Raw genomic sequence first — 23,823 nt, 5'->3', positions numbered from 1 at the left:
TTTTCACTGCATTCTATTTCTACTGATATAATGTATTTTATATATTGATCATGCTTTTTTTGACAAATCTGTATGAATGTATGGTAACTGGAGCTGTTGAACAGAACAAATTTCCTCCTTAATTAAGTATTGTATCTATCTATCTGTCAGGCATTCGTGGATTCCTGGAATTTATAGATAGAAGATAGATGTTATCCTGCTCTTAACTTTGCAGCCATTGTCCTTCAACCCCAATGGCTGACACGCCATTGGGGCCACGCCCATGTTCAGGGGGTGGGCTGGCACTATTGCAATATTAGTTAGATGAATAGACTGAGCAAGACTGCTGGCGGCTTGGGGGACTCTGTTGGACCTATAAGGAACAAGAGTGGATGATAAGAGAGGCTGGGGTTTGAGGCCACTAAGTCCCTCTGTCTGGCAGCCGGCGGGGCTGCTTTCTCTAACTTTCCTCTGCGTCTTGGAAGCAATAATTGAAAATGGGGGACTCTTTGTGCGCTGGCTTAATAGAGCTGTCCTGCCCTTGCTGCAAAGCGGGGTTAATAACTTTTTCCAGTTCCATTACCCCTTGAGATTGGCTTCAGGTGAGTAAAGAGGCTGCACTGGACAGGGGGAATCAGGCTCAGGGCCTTCCCAGCTTCTCTTATCTCCCCTCACTCTGGACAACTCAGCTGACAATAATTTGCACACCTTATTATACACATAAAGAAACTGTTCCTTATGAGTGAATGTGTGTGTGTGTGTGTGTGTGTGTGTGTGTGTGTGTGTGTGTGTGTGTGTGTGTGTGTGTGTGTGTGTGTGTGTGTGTGTGTGTGTGTGTGTGTGTGTGTGTGTGTGTGTGTGTGTGTGTGTGTGTGTGTGTGTGTGTGTGTGTGTGTGTGTGTGTGTTTAGCATTCAAATTATTCGACCTATAAGTATTCGAATATTCGATTAATCGATTTGATTATATATATATATATATATTTTTTTTCAATGGCATAGATGACTTGACTCAAGGAATGCGAGTTGACGTCACACCAGAGCTCACAGCTGCGTGTCTGCTGTAGAAAAGCCACAAAATTTTTTTTTTAATAGAATAATAGAATAGAATAATCGAATAGTGGTTTGATAGTCGAATAGTCGGTTTGATATTCGAATATTCGACTATTCGGTGAATGCCCTAGTGTGTGTGTGTGTGTGTGTATTCCTCGTGTCAGCAAGAGGTCATGCACCACTAGCCTCCCATAAAGTAGACTCCAAACAAATAATGGAGCAGCTTGACTGACAGCCTTTTCACCCCTCCTGTCAATAAATAATGAATGCTTTGGTAGCAGTGGACCTGGCAGTTCCGGTTACTTCTCCCACAACCACATATAAATGGCTGACAGTGATTTAGACATGCACAGTGCTTGTCTGCTTGATGAAGACTTAGGACCTTCAACAGAAAAGGTCTCTTTAGCTGGTTGCATAAGAAGCTCAAGTTGTAGCATTAGCAAAGATTGACAGGGAATGGAAGTATATGAATTGTCTAGGAGTCCTCAACAACCCAAATTGTGTAAATTAGCCATTAATTAGGCATTACTGTGGCCTTTATGAGGCGCAGTTTACGGAGCTAGTTCAGGCCAGGCAACTCAAGGGATTGGGGCAACCGATCAGGTGACTAGTCACATGCACTTTCCTCCTGATCGGGTGGTTATAGGTACTGCGTTGTTACCTGCTCACTCTGGCTGCCCTGTCTTGCTGAGCTGACGTGTGTCGCTACTGCTGCTGCTGTTGCTGAGATCCTGCTACCGCTGCTTACCTGCTGCTGCCCATGAAGTCATCCCACCCGCCTCCCCGGCATCCACCTGTAGGCTCTGTTTCTAGATCCCCTTGGGGGTTTAATTCATTCCCTGTAAATGCTAATTGGCATGTAACATTCATTAAAATGTTATCCTTACAGGGAATGAATGGATTCAGAGGCCTGACGCCAAACTATGCTTCCTCTTGTTTTCTATACCATGCTCAAGCTTGCAAATATATATTGCTAATAAATATATATTCTAATCCAATCTAAGAGTTGTCTGACTGAAATTTTATCATGGCGGCTCGAGGACAGTCCTCCATTTTTAAGTGCTGGCCAAAATGTCACAACTTCTTTGTGCAGCAGTGCATAACAGTGCATATTGATCTATTAGTGATAATTAAATTGTCTATGAAGTGTGGAATTATAAATTTAAAAAAAGATTACTATTTGCCAGATACTGTTTCTCCCACCTCGATATGCAGTAGTGTTGCTAATTGTTTGATTCAGTGGGTTTGGTCTATTATGTGTGCACAAGCTTTAATTTGCTAAAAAGGAAAAAAAAGAAGAAAATAATCCATTGTCAATTACTGCAATTACACTGTTAGAGTTCTCTTTGGATCAAAACAAGTGTCATTGCTATGATTATTAGTTTATCCGTGAAGTAATTGGAAATGTGGAAGGATTCTCCAAGCTTTCAACTGTAATCAAAGCAGGAGTTTGAAACCACTGAACACCTGTTAAACAGCTAAATTATCAAGAGTGCAGATGATGTGAATTCATTAGCATCTCAATGCTATAAACAGCAAAACCAGTCACATGAAATGAATTGAAATGTGTTTGACTTCTATATGGCTCATCACTTTCACTAAGAATATTGTGTAATGTCGTCACTACAGGGCTGTAGGCTTGCTTCTGTTATCAAAGCGGTGCGCTATTAATTAAAAATACCCTCTATCTCTCTCTCTCTCTCTCTCTGTATTTTCTGTTAAAACATGGTGCTTTACAGTATATAATAAAATACAATATTTTTAATACGACTTCTGCTTTGATGTTTATATTCTGGTAAGCACCAGTTTTTTTTATATGGAAAATGGTGTAAACATGTGTTCACAGCAAGTAAATGGATTTAGAGGTTTTGTCACTGACTTTGTGTACTTACATATTCCATAAAGACAAGTTACATCTGTCATGTGTACTGCCTGCACCTTCTCCACAACCATGATGATTATGTCAATGTGTCTGCTGTTATTGACTCTCTGCCTTGTGCTGTGATGTCGGTCCAGACAGACATTTATCTGCTTTGAATTAGGCTGACACATAGCAACTGCTGAATCGGTTTCGATAATTAACAGACCATCTTTGTTAAAATGAGCGTAATGGGCGATTTACTGGCTGGTTAACTCACAGATCGCGACACGACCAGAGGAAAGACGAGAGGCTAAATGTCTATCTAGCCATGCAGTCCACTGCATTCCGTTTCTGTTTGTGATGATGAGGAATGGACAGTGGTCCCTGCCGTCATTCCCAGTCTGGCATCACCCTATGGGTTGGGCAGAACTTGGCGGCCTTGTCATTTCCTCAAACAACATGGGCTCCTGCACCCGGCATGCTGAGAGAGAGTGGGCCAACGTTTGACCCAGCAGGAGCAGAAAAAGTGCACATGGTACCAACATGCTGTCCAAACACAAATTCAATGGTGGTACAACACATATTTCTATCATTTCAGTGCATTAGCCCTCCATCTATTTGTTGTCTCCGCCACCAGGCCAAAAGGCATGGCGAGAGAGTATGTTTTTCCCCCTGTCCGTCCGTCCATGTGTGTGTCCGTGTGTCCGTCCGTCTGTGACCTAATCTCTGGCACCGTTGGCTTGATCGCAGCGAAACTGTGCACACACACTCCCTGGATGCCAATTCAGAACCTCTGCCCCAGATTTTTCTCATGGGCCTTTTATAGCACCACCAGGAGGCTGATTTGTGCAAAACATATTTTTTGACAGTACTCCTACAGATTTTGTCCAAAAATCACGCAAATCCGTACACAGTATCTCTATAGTCATTAAACGAAACGCATTGGCAAAAAATGTCTTCCAAAGTTTGTAGAAGTGCTCTGTTTTGAACAAAATACCTCAAATCATGAACACAGCATGCAATTTTTGCACGCACAGGAGGAAGAAATAGCATTTGAATTTTTTTAAATTAGCCTCATGGTGGCGCTATAACAGGCCGATTCGTGTTTTTACCTATAACTGCACCGATCTGTGTAAAACTTTGTATGCACACTCCCTAGAGGTCAAGGAAAAAACTTTGCACGCACATTCACACTATGTTGAGGAACAAAATGCCACCCTTTTAACATTGGCCTGTTATAGCGCCACCAGCAGGTCTAATTTAGCAAAACAAATGTTTTTAACAAAATGCCTCAAATCATGAATGCAGTCAGTGTCCGATTGTTGTGCAAGGCCTTAGAAGAAATGGCACCCTTTTCACATTGGCCTATTATAGCGCCACTAGGAGGCCACAATAGCTTACCTGACCTGGCGAAGACCTGTGCTCCGAGGAGCACTTTTTCTAGTTTCCTGTCTGTTCTTTTGAATTTCATAATCAGCCTATCGGCGTGACATCAGATAAACTACTAGGGTACCAGGGAACCAAGGAGGGGATAAGGGAGAGTAAGGGAGGTGACCCAGTTAAAGAGAGAGAGAAAGTAGGGGTTGGAGAGGGACAGAGGGGGGAGGTGGAGCATTGCTATGGAAGAGACGGCATGGCCACCAGCCAGTGTGTGTTGGGACCTGCTGGGCCATCTGGCAGGGCTGTAATTGGGTTGGGGTTTACACCTGTGAGGCACTCCTCAGGAGAGATGGTTTGGGAACCAGCAAGAGGAGGAAGCATCTTGTAGTGTGGTTAGTGTGAGGACATGATTGCTTGAATCAGTTTCAACCCGGCGTCTGATATTTTTGTTTTAAATTCTCCATATACAGGTATATCACACATATCACATATGCTCTTGACATTCTAGCTTGTATCGTGCACGGTTTACAAGCTGGGTACATTTGTCACGTCACCTGTATCACTCAAGTAGAAAGATGGGCGGCACTGTGGAACACAGGAGGAAGCAGTGTTTTTGAGCTGCAAAGAAGCCATTTTGAGTGAACAAATTTCTCCATCTTACTGCTTGAATTGGTAAACAGAGGCTGTGTGATATATTATTTACAGATAGCTTGAAAGTGGACCATACAGTAATAGCAAAAGAGCACATTTTGGCTTTAAGTTGCATACTTTATTTGTATAGCACCTTTCATACAGGGTTGCAGTTCAAAGTGCTTCACAGACATGACAGAATTCAAATACTTCACAATTCAGAGAGATAATTTGGATATAAAAGGTTAACATGATGCCAGGCCTAAAAGATCAATGCTACTTTCAAGTTTTCTGAAGGCAAAGGCAACTCCAAACGATCGTCCCTAAGGCAGTGGACTGCCCACTGTGAGGCCTCACAGATGCTCAAGATAATGTGAGAGTTGTCATTTTAAGCTTGAATGAACAGGTGGTCATTAAGGTGCAAATATATGCTAATGTGATGTTGTGTAGACATGAAGGATATGAATCTTCATATGTGAGTCATAACAGACACCATGGGTGGTCCTATGTATCTGATAATTGTGTCTTCTGTGAAAAAGATTGAGATATGTTGAGATATGCAATTGCAAAGAGAAACTGGGTATGCAAAGCATGCCATTTATATTTTACTGTGTAAACCCCAAATCTAAATATGGAAATATAACTCGTTACCCCAGAGAGATGTATTAACATGCACCCCTAAGAGTCAATTTCTTACACTCTCAAAGTTAAATTAACATTCAGGATCTTGCTGTGTGCTTTGTGTGTCTTTCTATTGCATTTCGCCAGTCGCCTGGTGCTAGCTGAGCTCTTTCAGTCAGTCAGTCCATGAGCTACCTGCTACTGGCAAGAGAGCGCCAAACACAGAGAATTACAATTAACCACTTTCACAATTAGCACCTGGTGAACCTCGTTATCCCGGCTGCACGCCTCTCTCATCTTTTGCCACTCGACCCTGTACCCCCACCCGGAACTAAACTACAGCTCATCCACTAGCCATTTGACAGACAAATTTTGCTCTGAATAACTGATGTGTGTTTTTGTCTCACAACGCGAACCTGCTTGTCATGGACAGGTTTCTTGATGATAATGGTTTTTGGTTTTGGTTTTTATTTCAAAATGCAGCGCAATTATATGTGATTCATGCCTGTTGGAGCGCTGTGAAACATCGCAGGTGTTTATGACATTTGTTGTTGCCTGCACACGAGACATTGACTCATAGAAAGGTGACGGCCTAAAAGTAGGTACAGGGTTTGATTTGCTGGGGGGGTGGGGGTGGTCCATGCCTCTGCTTTTGATATCCCCCCTCTGGTCATTCATTTTTATAGCCGGTGGGGATATGTTTTACCCCTGCTTCTGGCCAGACAGAATTTAAATGCATTTCCTTTTGGAAAAGGGAGACTGTAGACTGTGACTGTCTGATATTTTTGTTTGGCAATATCACAATTTAACAATTTCATTTAAAGTGTATGTTAATCACATTAGCACTGGTATGCCTATTTTGGGCAAATTTGTACAATTTGTGATGCGACGTGTTGTGAGCTTGTAGATCGATTTTTTTTCTTTTCTTTTCCCTGCGTACGGTTCTTCCCCCACAGAATGTGATACATTCTCTCGCCCACATGCTCTCCTCTGCAGAGCATCATTGTGCTCCCTAAAAGTCCTCGCCGGTGTTGAAGTATCTCTGTTGCTGTTTCAATATTTGTATTAAACAAAAAGGAAACACACACCACCAAAATGACCGCACATAAGACACAACATGACATCACATAATGACAATACAATAATAAAACAAAAAGAGAGACAGACAATAAAATTATAAATTATTCACACAAGTCACAAAATTATATAACAATCACAATATAGTTGCCAACATCTCCCCTATATACAGCTCAGCCATAGTATCCATCACCTCCCTCCCAATTCATACAATACCTGAACAGGGCTGGACTGGGAACCAAAATTCAGCCCTGGCATTTTGGTCCGGACCGGTCCACCACCCCCCCCCTGGGCCGTTTTGTCAACGGGGGGGGGGGGGGGGGGGAAGCGTTTCACTGTTTCAGCAGCCCAGCCCTGCACATGAACTCTGCAGCCGCACTGAGGCCCCTGCTGGAAAGCATCCCAGCCCAAACATTAACTAATAATTTGGCCGCGCGACCCGGAAATGACCGTAATAATCCTAAAACGGATTTTTTTTTTTTTTTTGTGGCCCAGCGGCCCACTGACCCAGCGGCCCACCGGGCATTTGCCCGGTACGCCAAATTTGTTAAGGATGACACTCGAGCAGCGTAGAGCAAAGCTCTTAATAGATTACCTTTTGTTAATGTCTGCCCCCAGGACATACAGTAGTGAAGTTGCATCGTAGGGTATTTTTTATTCCAATCAGTTTAAGGATTTCACCTTGGATGGATACCCAGAAGGGTCTAATTTGTGGGCAGGTCCAGAACAGATGACTGTGGGTACCTTGTCCACTTTTACACCTAGGACATAGGGGAGAGCATAAAGGGTCATATTTGCTCCTTATTGCTGGAGAGACATGTAGTTTGTGTATCATTGTCTCCGCCAGGCCGAAAGGCATGGCGAGAGAGTATGTTTTCGCCCCTGTCCGTCCGTCCGTCCGTCCGTCCGTGTGTCCGTCCGTGTGTCCGTCCGTCCGTCCGTGTGTCCTGTCTGTGTGTTAGCACCAAATCTCAGGCCCCGTTGGCCCGGTCGCTGCGAAACTGTGCACACACACTCCCTGGATGCCAATTCAGAACCTCTGCCTCAAATTTTTCACATAGGCCTGTCATAGCGCCACCAGGAGGCCGATTTGTGCAAACACCCATTTTTCCCCATTACTCCTACAGTTTTTAACCAAACCTCATGCAAATCGGTACACAGTATCTCTATAGTCATGTGATCAACCCTGATCCGATTTCCCATATTCCATCCTCATTGGCTAAGGTTACCATCCAAAGTTTGCAGGATTGGTCCGTTTTGAACAAACTGCCTCAAATCATGAACGCAGCTTGCCATTTCCATAAAATTGCACACGCACATTCCCACTAGGCCGAGGAAGAAATGGCACTTAAAACCTTTCACATCAGCCTCATGGTGGCGCTATAACAGGCCGATTTGCATTTTTAACTATAACTGCACCGATCTGCGTGAAACTTTGCACGCCTACTCCCTAGAGGCCAAGGAAAAAACATCTGCACTGCATTTTTCACATCTGCTTTTTACAGCGCCACCAGGAGGCAGACTTATGTCAAATACATTTTTGGATATTAATCCTTCAGATTTTATCCAAACATCACGCACATCGGTACACAGTATCTCTATAGTCATGTGATCAAGACGCATCTGTCCGATATTTCATATTCCATCCTGATTGGCTAAGGTTGACTTCCAAAGTTTGCAGGATTGGTCCGTTTTGAACAAAATGTCTGAAATCATGAACGTGGCGTGCGATTTCCGTGAAAATTTGCACGCACATTCCCACTAGGCCGAGGAAGAAATGCCACCCTTTTCACATTGGCCTATTATAGCGCCACCAGGAGGCCACAATAACTTACCTGACCTGGCGGAGACCTGTGCTCCGAGGAGCACTTTTTCTAGTTTTATATTCAGTTTCATAAAAGTTGTTGAGCAGGTTATATATATATATCCTTCATTGAGTAATGTATTACGCCATACTGACTCATCTATTCATAGTTGAAATGTATTTTCCCAATCTCTGTTGCTACTCAGTGTGCCACTCAATGGCTCGGTCTCCATGCACTATACTCTTGCTGCATTTCAATGGGAGGCCAAGTGGAGGCTGCAGAAATATGGACATGCGTAGGCAGACATGAAGCCAAAGGGGAGGTTGAGAGGGCTTAGAAAACCAATGGTTGTTTTGTTCAGCACAAAAATCCATTGCCATTCTCATCTAAGAAGTTTCGTTTTGATTTGATTGGATTTCTTACTGTTTTCATATTACTTTTTTCATTTTTTTTTTTTTTGTTAAATATAATTTTTGACGCAATTTTTTTAATTGGCATTTTGTGTGTGAGACGGCTTCATAGCATGTCTTAAAATTTCTGTTCACGAGAGACAAAGAAGGGAAGAAGTGTTAAAATCACAGCTAGAGCAAAGCAACGCTACAGTATCATGCTTTCGCAGCTTGCTGTAATGCAGCTGACGACTGCTACTGTAAGTGTTTGTGAATGCCACCTCATGCTAGTCACATTCCTGTTAAAGGCCAGAGATAAATGTAACGGTGAATACATTTTCAGGACCTACTAATATACCAAAATAAATCTCTGGTCTGTCCTCACTGCATCCACTGACTGTCATTGCAGAAGTCAATTAGTTGATCAGTATCTAATATAGTCATATTCTTTCTGTCCTTAAGGAGGGCTTATAAAAATGTGAAGAACTAGAGTTGTTTACACTAACTTCAACAGTACAAATTTCAAATTGACATATATGGAGCAGAACTCCTTAATATATTTTTTTCTATTAGGCTGTACTGAGAAGGGTTGTCACTGTTTATGATTAAATAATTGAAGGTCATTCTCACTAAAGTTTTTTTTTGATTGATTGATTTATTGACAACAAGCATATGTACAACCAAAAACATGAACATTTTAGTCAAAAGGATGGGCACAAGAAAGCCCAGAGGCTTATTTCCATTGCGGTCAATATTTCCCAAAAAATCGGTCAGATAGAGCTAGACAGAGATAGACATGTGTCTGTTGAATGTGATTTTCTAAAATCTGATTGCAATTGGAACAGTAGATTTTGGGATGATAAGAAATTCTCTATTTGTTTGTGTATAACCCTTTCGATTATCATAGATATTGAACAGAGTATGGACGGAAACAGGGCGATAATTGCTAGGTTCTAGAATTGCTTCCCTTTTTGTAGAGAGGGGTTACTCTAGCTACTTTAAAAACCTGAGGAACTTTACCTTGCTTTATGGATAGGTTTATTATATGGGTTATTGAGGGAGAGATGACTTCAGCTGAAACTAGAAATCTGGAAGGAATGTTAGCTTTGGATGGATTTGGGGCTTAGAGTTTTTGCAGAACGTCTTCATTTGTTGCCTCTTTCAAAGAAAAGGCATCTTCCTGAACGCCTTTCACTTGATAGTATGAAGTAACATGACTCTCACCATAACACCCTGAGTGACTTGGTAACCTTTTTTACCAAACTGTTTGCTACTTCAGTTTTGTCATGAATAGTTTTTCCTCCGATATCCAGTAGGTTGTACAAGACTGTAGCTGCCTTCTGTAATGCTGCCTTATGTAATGCTTCTTGTAAATGCACTTAACATATGGGTAAATATAAAACCCTAAACAAGATTGTATACAATGACAAAAGGGAAGCACTGTGTAATAAACTTTCAATGGGAACAAGAGAGAAACTCATCTGCAACACTAGTATGCCATTAACCTTTGAAATTGCCATGGTGACAGACACAAATTGCTACCTACAGTAAAACAGTGGACAGTAAATAGTTCCTGTCTGCAGTAGGGTTGTTTCAATGTTATACCAGACCAAGTGTCACTACTTAGTATTATAGCATGCTAGCAAACTGGAATACTGGAAAACACATATTGATCAACAAATGAGCGAACTCTTTAACATGTTTGTCTTGACAATAATCTTGAAAGATATTTGCATTTCCCCATTTTTAACACTACCGACTCTTTCTTGTTTGGACCATGAATATTAATATTGAAGGTGTAAGTGATACTGTAAGTGATATTTTTGGTTTAAAGGAGCACTTCACCCCTGGAAGAAGTTTTCGGTCTTTTAATGAAGTTTAGGAGTCAAGAAACAAGATCCTGGGTTTTTTTTGTGAATAATCTGTGTTTTTAGATATCTAGTAATCTTTGCAATATTCGTGACGTTATTTGCATCATGAGAGATTGGTCTCATTCCTTTCCGCACTACATGTCTCGGCGTGTCTCAGTCAGACCATCTCAAAAGACAGCCCCAATGGGGTGTCCGTAACACTTTGTTCAACCTTCTTTCGCCACTCGGCCACTCCCATTAGCTGCGGCCAGCGGCCCTCGCAGAGTGAGGCATTACTTTACCTGAGTTATCTTCTGATAGTTGTACTTGAATGTTGACATGAAATAATAATCCTGTGTAGTGTTTCATAAGCGCAAGCTTGAAAAAAAAAATACAGCGTGGAGTAGCAGCGCTGGTAAACAAACACCGTCACGAAAGGCTAGGATCATAATACCAAGGATGTGACAGTGATGTCAATACTATGCGACACGGAAGTGAAACTGCATGAAGATACTTATATGTCCCAGTGATATGACATCACTAACGAATCCTTGGACATAATATGTAACTAGATGAACGTTTGCGAGGACAGCCAGTGTTGCCAGATATTGTGAGAGAAATAAGCAGCCAGGTCTATGAAAACAAGCCCAAAAGAAAAATAACTATGCCAAGAGCACTTTACCTAGACATGGGATATTATATATTTGAAAATTGCTGATCTACAAGCTCACAACGCTTCGCAACCCATTGTGAGCTTGTAGATCTGCTATTTACAAAAAAATCTTGAGGGGGAAAAAGTCCAAAATGTGGATTTTTTGCAAAATATTTTTATTTGCTTTTCAAAATGTGGAATATTTTTGACACATATTTGTTAGGGGCTCCCTGCCACAAATTATAATTTCAGATGGGGGTCTGTGGAAAAATACATGAACATGTTTGAGAACCACTGGTTTAAACAGCAATCAAAACATTTGGAAACAAGCCCAAATATCAACTACATTTTAGAAAGAAGCCGCTTATAATAAGCAGACATGGCGACACTGGCATGCTGTTTGGCTGTTATTGTTGGAGATCACACCCACATGGAACCTCCCCTGCCACAAGGCACCAAAGCATTCTGGGAGTTGAAGTTATAGGCAGTGATACGCTGTGGTCCCCCTGTGGTCCCCCCTGTGGTCACCCCTGGAACTTCTTCCAGGGGTGAAGTGCTCCTTTAAATATTTTTGGATGAAATCAGTGTTATAGCTACTGTATGTATCTCAATAGAAATCATTGCTGTAGAGTTTTTGATCAGTAACAGGGGTCTCGCAGTCTCTCCAGCTCTTTGGTGCACAGAAAATAACTTTTCAGGTCAGGAGGCCAATTTCATCCAGTCAGTAGAGAGAACTCATACATAATATAGGATACATAGTGGAATTGGAAGTGATGAACCAAAACAAAATGAGCTGACAATTTGAACTGGAACACTATAACATTTAAGCTGATAAATGGGTTCTCTCTCCTGATTGGTGATAAAATTGGTGTCCCATCTGAAAATGTATTTTATGTTTACTAAAGAGCAGGAGAGACGAGGAGACCCCTGTTACGAAACAAACACTCTATATTAATAATTATTATCAGAGTATAGAGCTTTCATTTCACAACAGCTGTTGTGTTTTTAACCAAAAATATGTATCACTTATAGCATTATAAAAATGTACAATACTATCAAACAATATGTCAGAGTCCTTGGTACAGTATGGGTATGACATGATATTGTAATACTTGCTATTATCAGTAATGTGTTCAAGTATTGTGTAACCCTAGCTTATAAACAACCTCCCACACTGTGTAGTGATGGGCAACAAGCCCACAGTGTTCTTACGTGATATACATTACAGAGTGTACACACAAACAGCCTTGTTTATCATAAATGAAACGGTGTCTCTCCTCCCTCCATCCATCTCACTAATACATGAATGTAAATACACCTGGCAGCCAGCTTGAAGCTATAGAACATGGTGTGACAGGGGTAGCAGAATGGTCATCCCTGTTTGTTATACAGCTACAGTACCTTTCTTGGTGTCAATCCCACTGCAAAAAGAGCCCTGAATTTCCACAGAACCAACTGTGCCAAGTGAACTCTACTCTACACAGTAAACTCCTCAGTGTTAATTTATTCATTTGCAACTGTTGAGATTGTACACATGTATCCACGTGAACCCTTACGGCTCCATTTGGTTACATTTGTACAGTCAAAGAGTTAAATTTTGTAGTTTGTGTCCTGTACAGGTTAAAAACTACAGAAGGGTAAAAACATGGCAGTCTGCATAGGCTACCTTATAGTACACTGTGACGTAAGCAACGCAGATGCTGCTAATATAATTTATGATGGGTGTGTTAGATTTTGGTATGCCAATGTTTAAGTATTGACTACTGTCAATGTTTACACTTTGGCACACCTACAGTACATGTAAATCTAACACACCCTATTTGCTGCTACTGGGTTTTGCTTACGTCACAGTGTAGGTGAGCCTGCCTTGTTTTTACCCATCTGTAGTTTTTAACCTGTACCAGAAAACAAACTGCAAAATTGGCCAAGGGCTTAATCACGGCCCTCTAAATGTGGAGTTTGAATAAGGGTGAGGGAGGATTCTGAGTGGCCGCCAGTCCCATCTCCCTCCTCTGGCTGGCTGGGACCTGCCGGTTCAACCTGGACTCCAGGTGATGTTTACTCAGGCTGAGCCGGCAGCTGCTCACACGAACTGCCTCAACTCACTCGTCAGACATGTACAGAAGCAGAGTCTCTGACGCACATCTGTCACAGCAGTGCAAATCTCACATGCATTTTGTCTTTCTTTTTTCCTCTCTCTCTCTCCCTCTCTCTCTCTGTCTCTCTCTCTCTCTTTCCCTCCTCCCCCAGCATCTGCCTGGCTGCCCAGCACCACCACCGCCATGACTGAGAGTCGAAGGGAAGCTCTGGCAGCGGCCCCGGTGCCCACCGCCACCTCCGTGGCCGGAGCCAACACCACGGAGCTGGCTGGCCCGGGAACTGGGGAGAAGGACGAGGCCTTCTCCAAGCTCAAGGACAAGTTCATGAATGAGCTCAACAAAATCCCATGTGAGTAATGTTCTACTTTCTCCTGCCACACACGAGCAATGATGACTAATCCACTGGTTCTGCGTAGATGCTTTTTGTAGATTTGTACCTAATAAAAAAGATATTGTCCATTAACTTACGCCAATATATGAACTGTCGATACATCTTTACAAGCTACATCTTTACAGGAAAAATATGAATAGAATTTTAAAGATATGTTTGGGCTTTTTCACCTTGCCTTCAACAAGCACTTGTGTGCTGCACGTGTCACAGAATAACTACGAAAAGATTAATGTCAATAAAGCACCGACAGAATATTCAGGGGACTTGTGTTCATCTACACTCCTAAATATAGATACGGTGACAGGTTGTCGTTGAAGTAACTCTGACATCACATCTCACACATCTCGCACCCATGGAAGAGGGCTATTGCTTTAGCAGCAATGCAAATTACAACACAAGCGTCATACCCTCGCAGAGATTTATAGTGCTGTCAAGCAGCATGTTTACCATGTAAAGTGAGTTTCTAATATTCAGTTTGTGGCTAGCTCTCATGAGCTTTGTCCATAGCTCTGTGGAGAGGACTGAGCAGGTTACAGAATTCAATAGAAGTAACAATGAGCAGGAAATTATGGAAATTTGAAACTAGAAATCTATCTGCATTTGACTCAGATCAGACTCTTTATATTGTTTTTCAGTAGAAATGTGTTCCTTCCTACAATGTGGCATTTAATGTACAGTATATAAAACAGTACATTTGAAACCCTTTTACAATCAGTTAGAGATATCCTTTCATGTGCACCTAAAACAAAAATGGAAATCAAAGTGGATATGGTTGTACAGTACATTTTTACAGAAAAGGTTCATTCTGACAAAGAAAAGAATATTCTGAAAAGCACACACACACACACACACACACACACACACACACACACACACACACACACACACACACACACACAGAGTGCATATGTCTTTATAATCACATTCTGACATGTATGAAGATATGTATATGTATAAATAAAAATGTATGCCATTTGAAGCAGCCAAACCATTCCCCGAACGTTGTGTATGTTAATTCGACCCTGGAGCCATTTCTATGGTGTTCTGGTTCTGTGAAGCTGTGACTAAAAGTATTTTTAAAAAAAACATGAGAGTTGTTTATTGTGCAAACTTGTCTCAGTGTGAGACGGCCACCATGCACTACGAAACCCTTGACTCTGGGTCTGTTTTGACGCTCTCAGAGTTAAAAGAACACTCAGGATTTTGCAGTGTAGCCACTCTGCTCTGCCTGCCTGCTGTCCTGGCTGCAAGCCCGCTTGTCCAGCCCGCTGCCCTTGTACTGGAAGAGTGGGCCGGGCATGCACCACCAGCAGGGGCTGGGCAGTCTGCAGCCTGCCTCTCTGAGCCAGCAGCTGACATCTGTGAAGGAAAGAATGCTTAGAGCAGGGGTTCCCAAACTTTTTCGCTTGAGTAAAAAGTACAATATTTGCCGTGTGTAGTGGAGTAGAAGTAAAAGTATTTAAAATTGGAAATACTCCAGTAAAGTAAAAAATATATACATAGGCTACAGTGGCCAAACACAGTATTGTGGGGCGTCTTTAGATCCCATAGTCTGAGAGGACATTGAGCCCTCATTGGCTGAAGGAGCAGCCAATGAGGAAAAAGTCACGACTAGCAAACAAGTCAGGACTAGCGAGTGTAGATGTAGACCAGGTTTGGCAACCTGGTAAAAATCATCAAAATGGTACTAAGTACAGTACTTGAGTACACGTTCTTAGTTACTTTCCACCACTGGTCATATGACTGTGTTGCTCGCTGTATCAGATGCCAAATGTCATTTATGGCCACTATCCATATGCTTTGAAATGAACAGTGGTGGAAAGTAACTACGTACATTTACTCAAGTGCTGTACTTAAGTACAATTTTGAGGTAGTTTTACTTTACTTGAGTATTTCCATTTTGTTATACTTTATACTCTACTCCACTACATCTCAGAGGTAAAAATTTTACTTTTCATCCACTACAGTTATTTTATAGCTTTAGTTACTAGTTACTTTGCCGATTTGGTTTAAGACAAACATACATTAACCAACTACGCCCTATTTTGTACTTCAGCTATTTGAAAATAGCCGATCTACAAGCTCACAACGTGTCGCTCTGCGATGCGTTGTGAGCTTGTAGATCAGATATTTTCAAAAGATTGTTATACATTTTGAAACCTGAAATGGGACTTTATGCATAATGAGTACTTTTAATTTTGGTACAATTTGGTACAACAAAGCACAATTTGATGCCAATACTTTTGTACTTTTGCTCAAGTAAAATGTGAATACAGAACTTTTACGTAACAGAGTATTGCTATATTGTGGTATTGGTACTTTTACGTTTTACTTGTGAGTACTTCTTCCACCACTGGAAATGAAAATGATTGGTCTCAGTGGTCTCCTGTCTTCTGTCATTATTGCATATTTATTATTATACATCCAGCTCGTGTAGTTCAAACTGGGAGGGTTGTTTTCCAGATTTCAAAAGCGTAGCACCTCAACTCCTAAATTGAACCGCATGAATGAGGGGAAAGGGCCATGATAAAGCATGCTAATCATTAATGCCTTGTGTGAATTGTGTTTGTACAGGGGCAGACTGGGAACACAAATCAGGGCAGGAATGTAAATGTCAGCGGCCCCCATATCTGTCCAAATTGACATAAAAATACTGTAATACAGTAATGACATTTACAGTATATAGCATTAATGATGTGTGGTTGTCATAAAATCTGAAGGCACACCTGGGCTTGTCTCACAGCACACCATTATGGGAACCACTGGCTTAGACTCCCCACTGTGGGAAAAGGGCATGGACTGGGTGTTGCTCTCATTGGCATAACAAGATGTAATGTCAAGGTTAATTGACCATCCGGGTTCTGTCACATTGGATTAGTGTGGGCTGCAGAGGCTGTATATTACCCAGATACAACATTAAACACACAAACTAGCCTGCTATATGTCTGGAGTCTGGACTGGTGGCATTCTGTCCAAATGATCAAAAGCTTTGGATATAGTGACGTACATTTTTCATTCAATTTGACATACGTTGACAACATTCATATTCAGGCATACTTAAAATGAGTGCAACAGTAGAAAAACTTAATTACAAATCAGGAGTAACAGCTAATCTATACTTGGATGACCCTTTTGGCAAGTGTATTGACAAAAAGTATGTACAGTACTCTATCATAACTGTGCTTTTGTGAAGCAACACATCTTTTTTCTAGTTAAAAATACTAGAATACAACAGCACCAAGTCCCCTACGTGTCAAGCGACACTTGGTTTGGGCGGTGAAATATAAAGTAGTCTTGATAAGTGCAAGAGAGAGAGCGCCATAGTATAGTGCCCCAACAATAGTAGTAACCAAATATCCCAGTTAAACGTACAAAGATTATTTGCAGTGTCCTGGTGACAGATTAGTACTGTAGCTTCCTGTCCAGATGGACTTTATCTATTAGCAGATGAGCAGCTGCATGGAATATGCTAAAAATGTACCAGCAATCTGCTATATCTTCAGATGTCATTTAACTGGACTGATTAGATACTCAAAGTACAGTATCTCTAAATCAGCAGCTTGTTTTTGTTAACACCGCTGAAAGTCCTATTTTGGCATGTATTTTGGCATAAATCATAACACAGTCTTGCGTTATCATGTATGGATGCTTATTTCTATATTAGCACAAATGCTGAAAAATCTCTGAATGGAGAATTTCTTTCACTGTTAATTAACCACTAATGTGACAAAATCAAAGGCTTTGTTTCAGTTTTGCTTTGTGCCAAGAATGCTACCATTTGACATTTTGTCCAGCTCAAATGTAACATCTAAGATCACGTGTGTGGGTCACAACGACAGTATCAATGGTCAATTCTCCGTGCTGAGGTTTTCATAAAAGATCTTGACTGATACAACATAAAAATGTAAAATTGCAATACACCCTATTCCAGTCTTTCAGCAGATACATTTAGTCAGAGTTTGGATAAAGGGTGTGCAGGGTTCAGACAGAGCTTCAAGCGAATTCATCAGGAGGCTGTTTCTCAGGGGGAGTGTATGGTACTTAAGCCTGAGCCAAAGGCCCCTGCTGTGTCCTTGAAGACACTGGGAGAAAGATCCAGTGTTTATCTGCCACTCGTTGCTATTCACAGCCACTGAAGCAAAGAAGGTGTCTTATTGGCTGATAAAGAAGACCCGGTACTTTGGCTGATGCTGTGCCATGATGGTTTTGTGATGATGAAGACGTCGGTAGCAGAAATATGACTTCAGCATTCACAAATACCTTCAGCTACTAGCGCACATGCTGACGTTATTCTCTCTCTCTCTCTCTCTGTTTCTCTTTTTCTCTCTCTGAAGGGACAATGTAATTGCTTTCATTGCTTTCTGGGACTCAGGTTCCCTTAATTAAGGAACACAAAAGTGTCTTTCATTGAAAGGCATGTGCTGAATAAGATAAGAGTACCAGTTAAATACATTGATTTCTACAGCAGTTGGCTGAATGCCTTTTTATCAGACTGTAATTAAACGGTTAAATGCTAAATGATTAAAAAAAAAGCTAGATCTAATGTACAATAGTGTTGTGCGTTGTGGAAACGTCAAAACGCCACTGTTTGATAGGCCTGTTTATTTCGAGGCATGCTACAGTATATTAATCCATTCAATGTGTAATTTGTGTATCAAAGCTTTTATTTGAAAACATGTCACTGCTCTGCAGGTCCCTCAGTGGGGAGGCTGCTTATCCCTACTGCTTTCAGGCTTGAAACATGAACCTGCCACATCTGCGACACTTCCATTAAAAGATAGGCTCCTTAAGGTGTGTGTGTGTGTGTGTGTGTGTGTGTGTGTGTGTGTGTGTGTGTGTGTGTGTGTGTGTGTGTGTGTGTGTGTGTGTGTGTGTGTGTGTGTGTGTGTGTGTGTGTGTGTGTGTGTGTGTGTGTGTGTGTGTGTGTGTGTGTGTGTGTGTGTGTGGGTGGTAAACATGTTCAGTCACATGTATCAGTATCCCCGAATGCTGCAATTGTGGAGCCAGTGCTCCTGCTTTGGCCAAGGTTCAAAGTTTATTTTTATTTTTTATCTCACGATTTTTGTAACCCATTTTTTTCACCCAGTGCCAATTGCCTAAACTGTAATCCTGGGCACTACTCTCCCTCTGCCAGCCTGGGGAGAGCCCCGAACTGAGCTCATGCTTCCTTCAATGCATGAGGAGTGAGCAGGCCACTTCTTATCACCTGACAGGGGGGAGTCTCCCCGGTAGGACACAGCACGTGGAAGGAACATGTTATCAGGCGCCCCGGCTGACCAGGGGGAGGCAGAATAGAGACCAGGATTACTGCATGAGGGTACCTACCCTAGGGGACATGGGGGGAACATGCAACCTCCATACAGAAAGGCCCTTCCGCCAACCCCACCTATGGCTTTAAAGCTCACATTCATCTGTCAGCACGCATTTGTAAATAGAATAGCGGTTTAGGGATGGAAACTCAGTGGATGTATCTGTAACTCCGAACATCAGCAAAGGTTGTATTAACCTTTAACCTCACACAGCCCCACGTCATAGACTGACCTGGATATTTGAGCATGCCTCACACAGAACTCCATGGGTAGAAAAGGGGCAGACTGACAGATACAGAAATCCCGAGGGGTACTGGCCTACTTATTTTTTTCAGCCTGGGGGACAGTAAAAAATAAAGTCCACTACATAGTTTTAAGTTTGTAAATGGAGGAGACCAGTGGTTTGGGATAGCATCTTCTACAAGGTGCCTCTTGCATCACAACAACACTCCAAGCAAAGGCCGAAGCTGTAGATCCTAAAGTTATTTTAGAGCATCACTCACTGTTTTTCCTTGGAGGAGAGTGCTTATTGATTTTGTCAACGGAGCATTGATTTTTCATGACCACGGCGAGGGAACCGTGGCTGAATGCTGCTGAGCCAAAACCAAAAGGAGATGGACTGTAATATTTGTTTCTCTTCTGTTAGGGATTTCTTCTGCACTTTAGATAAAGTCTTCACAGCAGGACTGAAAGTCTGTCATACACTGGAATCCTTTTTCATTGTAATATTATTGAAGCAAATATGAAAAGAATATTTTCATGAATGTCCCACTGGACCTTCATCAAGAGTGTCAGACACTCTTAATGAAGGTCCAGTGGGACCGAAACATCTGTCAATTTAAATAAAAGCAGAGTCTGCTGAGCAAGATTTTTTTGTTCATGAAAATATTCTTTTCATGTTTGCTTCAGTTTTCATTGTCCAACGCACCTGCATCCGAATGAAGTGGATGTGGGAATACTTCCTTTACATAGATTGTAATATTATTAACAGGTTTGTTAATAACATTGTGATTAGGTACGGGATGACGCATTGCATAGGGATGAGGCCTTCTTTTTTCTGAGCTGCCCTAAAGCAGTTCAAAGATTCCCACCACTATCATATTCATATTGTATGCTATCAATAGTTGTCTATGTACATTTGTTTCTGTGGAATAGATATGGCCCAAATAAAAATATGCTCACAAAATTGGCTGACTGTTTATTTCCCACTCTATTGAAAGGAGGAGGTGGGCTGCCAGCTGTTTGATGTGTAGTGGTGATTGTGGCTCCTGAACAGGGTCGTCTGCCGCTGAGTTTCCATCCGCATTATTTCCAGCCCATCTGGGCTCTTCACCATCTCTGTGATATGTTCAATAACCCACTTGCCCTGTCTGTGTGTGTCTGTATGCTTTATGTGCAGTATGTGGAAAGCTTATGGGTTATTGGGCCATTTAGCAGTGCCAACAAAACACAAAATACTTGATTTCATAATGTTGAAGTGCTACCACCTGCCCAAAGAAATCGCATCAACTATTCACAAACAAACTGGAAGGAACTGAATGTACTCTCCCTTTTTGAAAAAACAAAGGGATGAAATGGAAGCCTCAGAACTGGAAGCCTCAGAAACCGATGAGTTTGATTGATTGATTGATTGATTGATGTACTTTATTTAATAAGACATGAGAAACAGTACATGGAAGTACAATTCACAATACAAGGTCTACTAAACTGGATAACTCATAAAAGCACTAAGCTTGTTTAAAATGAGTGCCCATGCACACAAATCATGATGACATATAAGAGACAGACAGATATACACTACTATACAGACCGTCATACGATCAGCTTACAGGTTACTGGTATGAAACTGTAACAAATATGTTGGATAATATTCCAGCACATTCATACACAAGACGTAATTACTTCACAAATCATATAAAATATAATTTGTGACTCAATTACCATATCTCAACACAGGCACACATTGGTTTGTGTACATGTATCGCTATATGAAACTTTACGTTACGTTTGTGTAACGTGAGTTCTTGACTGGTTAATATAAATGCCATAAAACAACAAGAGATACACTCATAACCGGTTGGACAAATGACACCAAAAGACTTCTTTTCACGTTATAATAAAGCGGGTTTATTCAGCTTACAGAGTTTACAAGCAATTTAGAAAGTTATGATTCCTAAAAATGGGATAGTTACTTCAACCCTCTCGCATGAGCGAAAGAGTGGAAATACTATGTGTTACGGCTTTAGTAAAATTGTCCCGGTTGATCACGGCCGTGAGCAACCGCGAACAATTTCCCTGCTCCTCACAAGCAGGAGTTCATCACTGGAAAGGTCTGGTCCATAGCCAGACGCTTCAGTCATAAATCTCTATTAGCCTTAAACCCATTTTACTAAACATTTTGATACACACATGTATAACGCTTTGGATATCAAGAGGAGAGGGGAGGGGCTGAAATAGAAGCTTTCAGGTCGTGTGTGCATTGAAATGGAGGAGATAAAAAAACGGGAAGGAAGAAAAGTGATAGAGAGAGAGTAGAAGGAACGTATTGGGAACACTATACTGTAATACTTGAGTTTACTCAAATGATTACAGTTTAGATATTAAATGTTTACACATATAACAATGTCGCTTATGGCAATATGCACAGATCAAACGGTAACACACCTTGTATTTGGCTTCACTTGGTTTCTGGAAAGAATGGACAGGCACGCTGTAGAGTCGGACCGAAAGTTCTTTAGCAAATTGTTCAGTTTTGAGGCAAGGTGGTCCGTGTAAAGGCAGACGGACTGGGCATTGATGGCGGTGGAAGTCTTCTAGGGTCCGGGCACACTTCACGGCTCGGGTGCATGTGGTTAGGAAGAGAAGGTCTTCAGCTGGGGACTGGAAGCGCCCAGCGTTGGTGAGTCTCCGTCGGAGACGAGCGAGGAGAGTCGGCCTCTCTGCGGAGCGTCTGCTCCGGCTGTGTGTGTCTCTCCTTGGTTGGAGAGCTTTCGCAATGGGTCAGCAGAGGATGGTCCTCCTACGTCCGAGAGCGGTTGTGGCTTGAGCAATTCATTGTGGTTTCTTAGAGGGTTTTATGCACCGAAATCCTTTGATGTGCCAGAAAAGTCATTACTATGTTAATTTCCTATCTGGTGAGGATGTCACCATTCTGTAGTCGACCGAGGTCAGGCATCCTGGCGCCGGGCCATTTGGGGGGGCGTTTCTGAACCCGCGACCCTTATGTGTTTCCACCACATGGCTAAACATTCGTTCATTTATTGTTCATAGTTCATAGGTCATGTAAACAATGTCTTTGTATGGCAACAAGATTGTTTCCAAATATGTCCCTTATAAGAGAAAAAGAGAGAGAGAGGAAAAGAGAAAAAGAGGGAGAGAAACCCAAAAACTATGTTTCTGCGTGGGTGTGTGTGTGTGTGTGTGTGTGTGTGTGGGGGGGGGTCGAGGGCATCCAGGGGCTGGTGTGAACTCTTGGCCGGCCCCAGCAGGATATGGCTCGACCCTCTGTGGGAGTGATTGTCGGGTCTGTTGTTTTATCACTCCTGCCTGGTCTCTGGGCTTAATGTGGGTTAACTTCAATAGGCCCTGGTGTGCCCTTTTGATGTTAAGCTGGTTTGCAATTAGCTGTTTATCCAGCATCTCCTTACAAACCCCCCATTTAGGCCATTAGAGAATTGGACCGCAGGTTCGGGTCGTCTTATGGCGTACAGGAATCTCAGCAGCTGGATAACAGGAAGACAACACACAACAAGGCATACATTCCATCTGGCCGTCTAGGGCGGCCACCATTAGATTTGGCAATAACCCTAAGGCGACATTGCTATAGTCTAGTGGCCTTCATAAAGGCACAGAGGTAAAGAGATAGAGAGAGAGAGGGACAGAAAAGTAGATGTTCTTTCTCTCTGGGATTGTTAGTCCGCCGGACTTGGTTGTGGGCTAAGAGAGTTTCTTAAATGGGGCCCAAAAAAAGAAAGAAATCAATAAAACCCTGCTTGTATCAGGACCGTCGGTGTCCTAGAACCGGGGAAGTTAACCCTGTTTAAGGTGAGTGTTGACAAGGTATGACATGGGATTCTTAACTTTATGGGGGGCCCAGTAGGAGAGCAAACAAAGAACGAAAAAAAAAAAAACATAATGTAAACGAGGCATTTAGCCCAACATCTAAGGAGACCTAAAGGTCAAAGAGAAAAACCAAACTGTATATAACAGTGTAAGGAAATAAAATGCCAAAGTAAAAATAATGTATAAAAAGGTTTTTTTTTTCTTTTTTTTAAAATACAAAACGTACGGCGGTCATCCCGTCTTGCGGTAGGGAGGTAGTTTATACTTCCAACAGCCTGGGGCTTGGTTGGTGTCAAGTGTATCACTAGTTTTATGTCATTAAGGTTCTGAGGTACGGCGGGAGCTCAGCATGGTTCCGCTGTCACCTTCGAACGGGGCTGTCAGACTAATGATTTCAGGAGCTTCTACATCTCCAGAGGTAGGTGTAAGGCATCTTGCCCTGAGGTTGGTGGCGCATTTGTCTTTTAGTAGATAACGCTTGGCCATAAAGAAAGTGATAGCTGCCGTGAGAATGTAACCCAACAAAACTAAGGTAAACAACAGAGTGTCAGAGGCAGACCAAGAGCCGGTCAAGGTGAAATGGTCATCGCTGAGCAGAGTGGGCTTAGCGTCGATGATGTTGTCTAACACGGTTAATTCGATGGTTTGGGTACCTTCATCTGTCATC

At 42.0% G+C, this 23,823-nt stretch overlaps 1 protein-coding gene across 3 annotated transcripts in view; it reads left to right on the top strand.

Annotated features, from left to right (window-relative positions):
- The window catches only part of syt1a (synaptotagmin Ia), a 112,312-nt gene that overhangs the window by 34,832 nt on the left and 53,657 nt on the right, over nt 1-23,823 (top strand). For all 3 annotated transcript variants that reach the window (XM_080420911.1, XM_080420910.1, XM_080420912.1), the window contains exon 2: nt 13,546-13,743. In XM_080420911.1, coding sequence (XP_080277037.1) covers nt 13,578-13,743 — 166 coding nt within the window. In that variant the 5' untranslated portion in view covers nt 13,546-13,577. The remainder of the gene's footprint in view (nt 1-13,545; nt 13,744-23,823) is intronic.

Source organism: Gymnoscopelus braueri (genome assembly GCF_963280865.1).
Source record: "Gymnoscopelus braueri genome assembly, chromosome: 23".
NCBI lineage: Eukaryota > Metazoa > Chordata > Actinopteri > Myctophiformes > Myctophidae > Gymnoscopelus > Gymnoscopelus braueri.
This window is presented reverse-complemented; position numbering and strand designations above follow the sequence as displayed.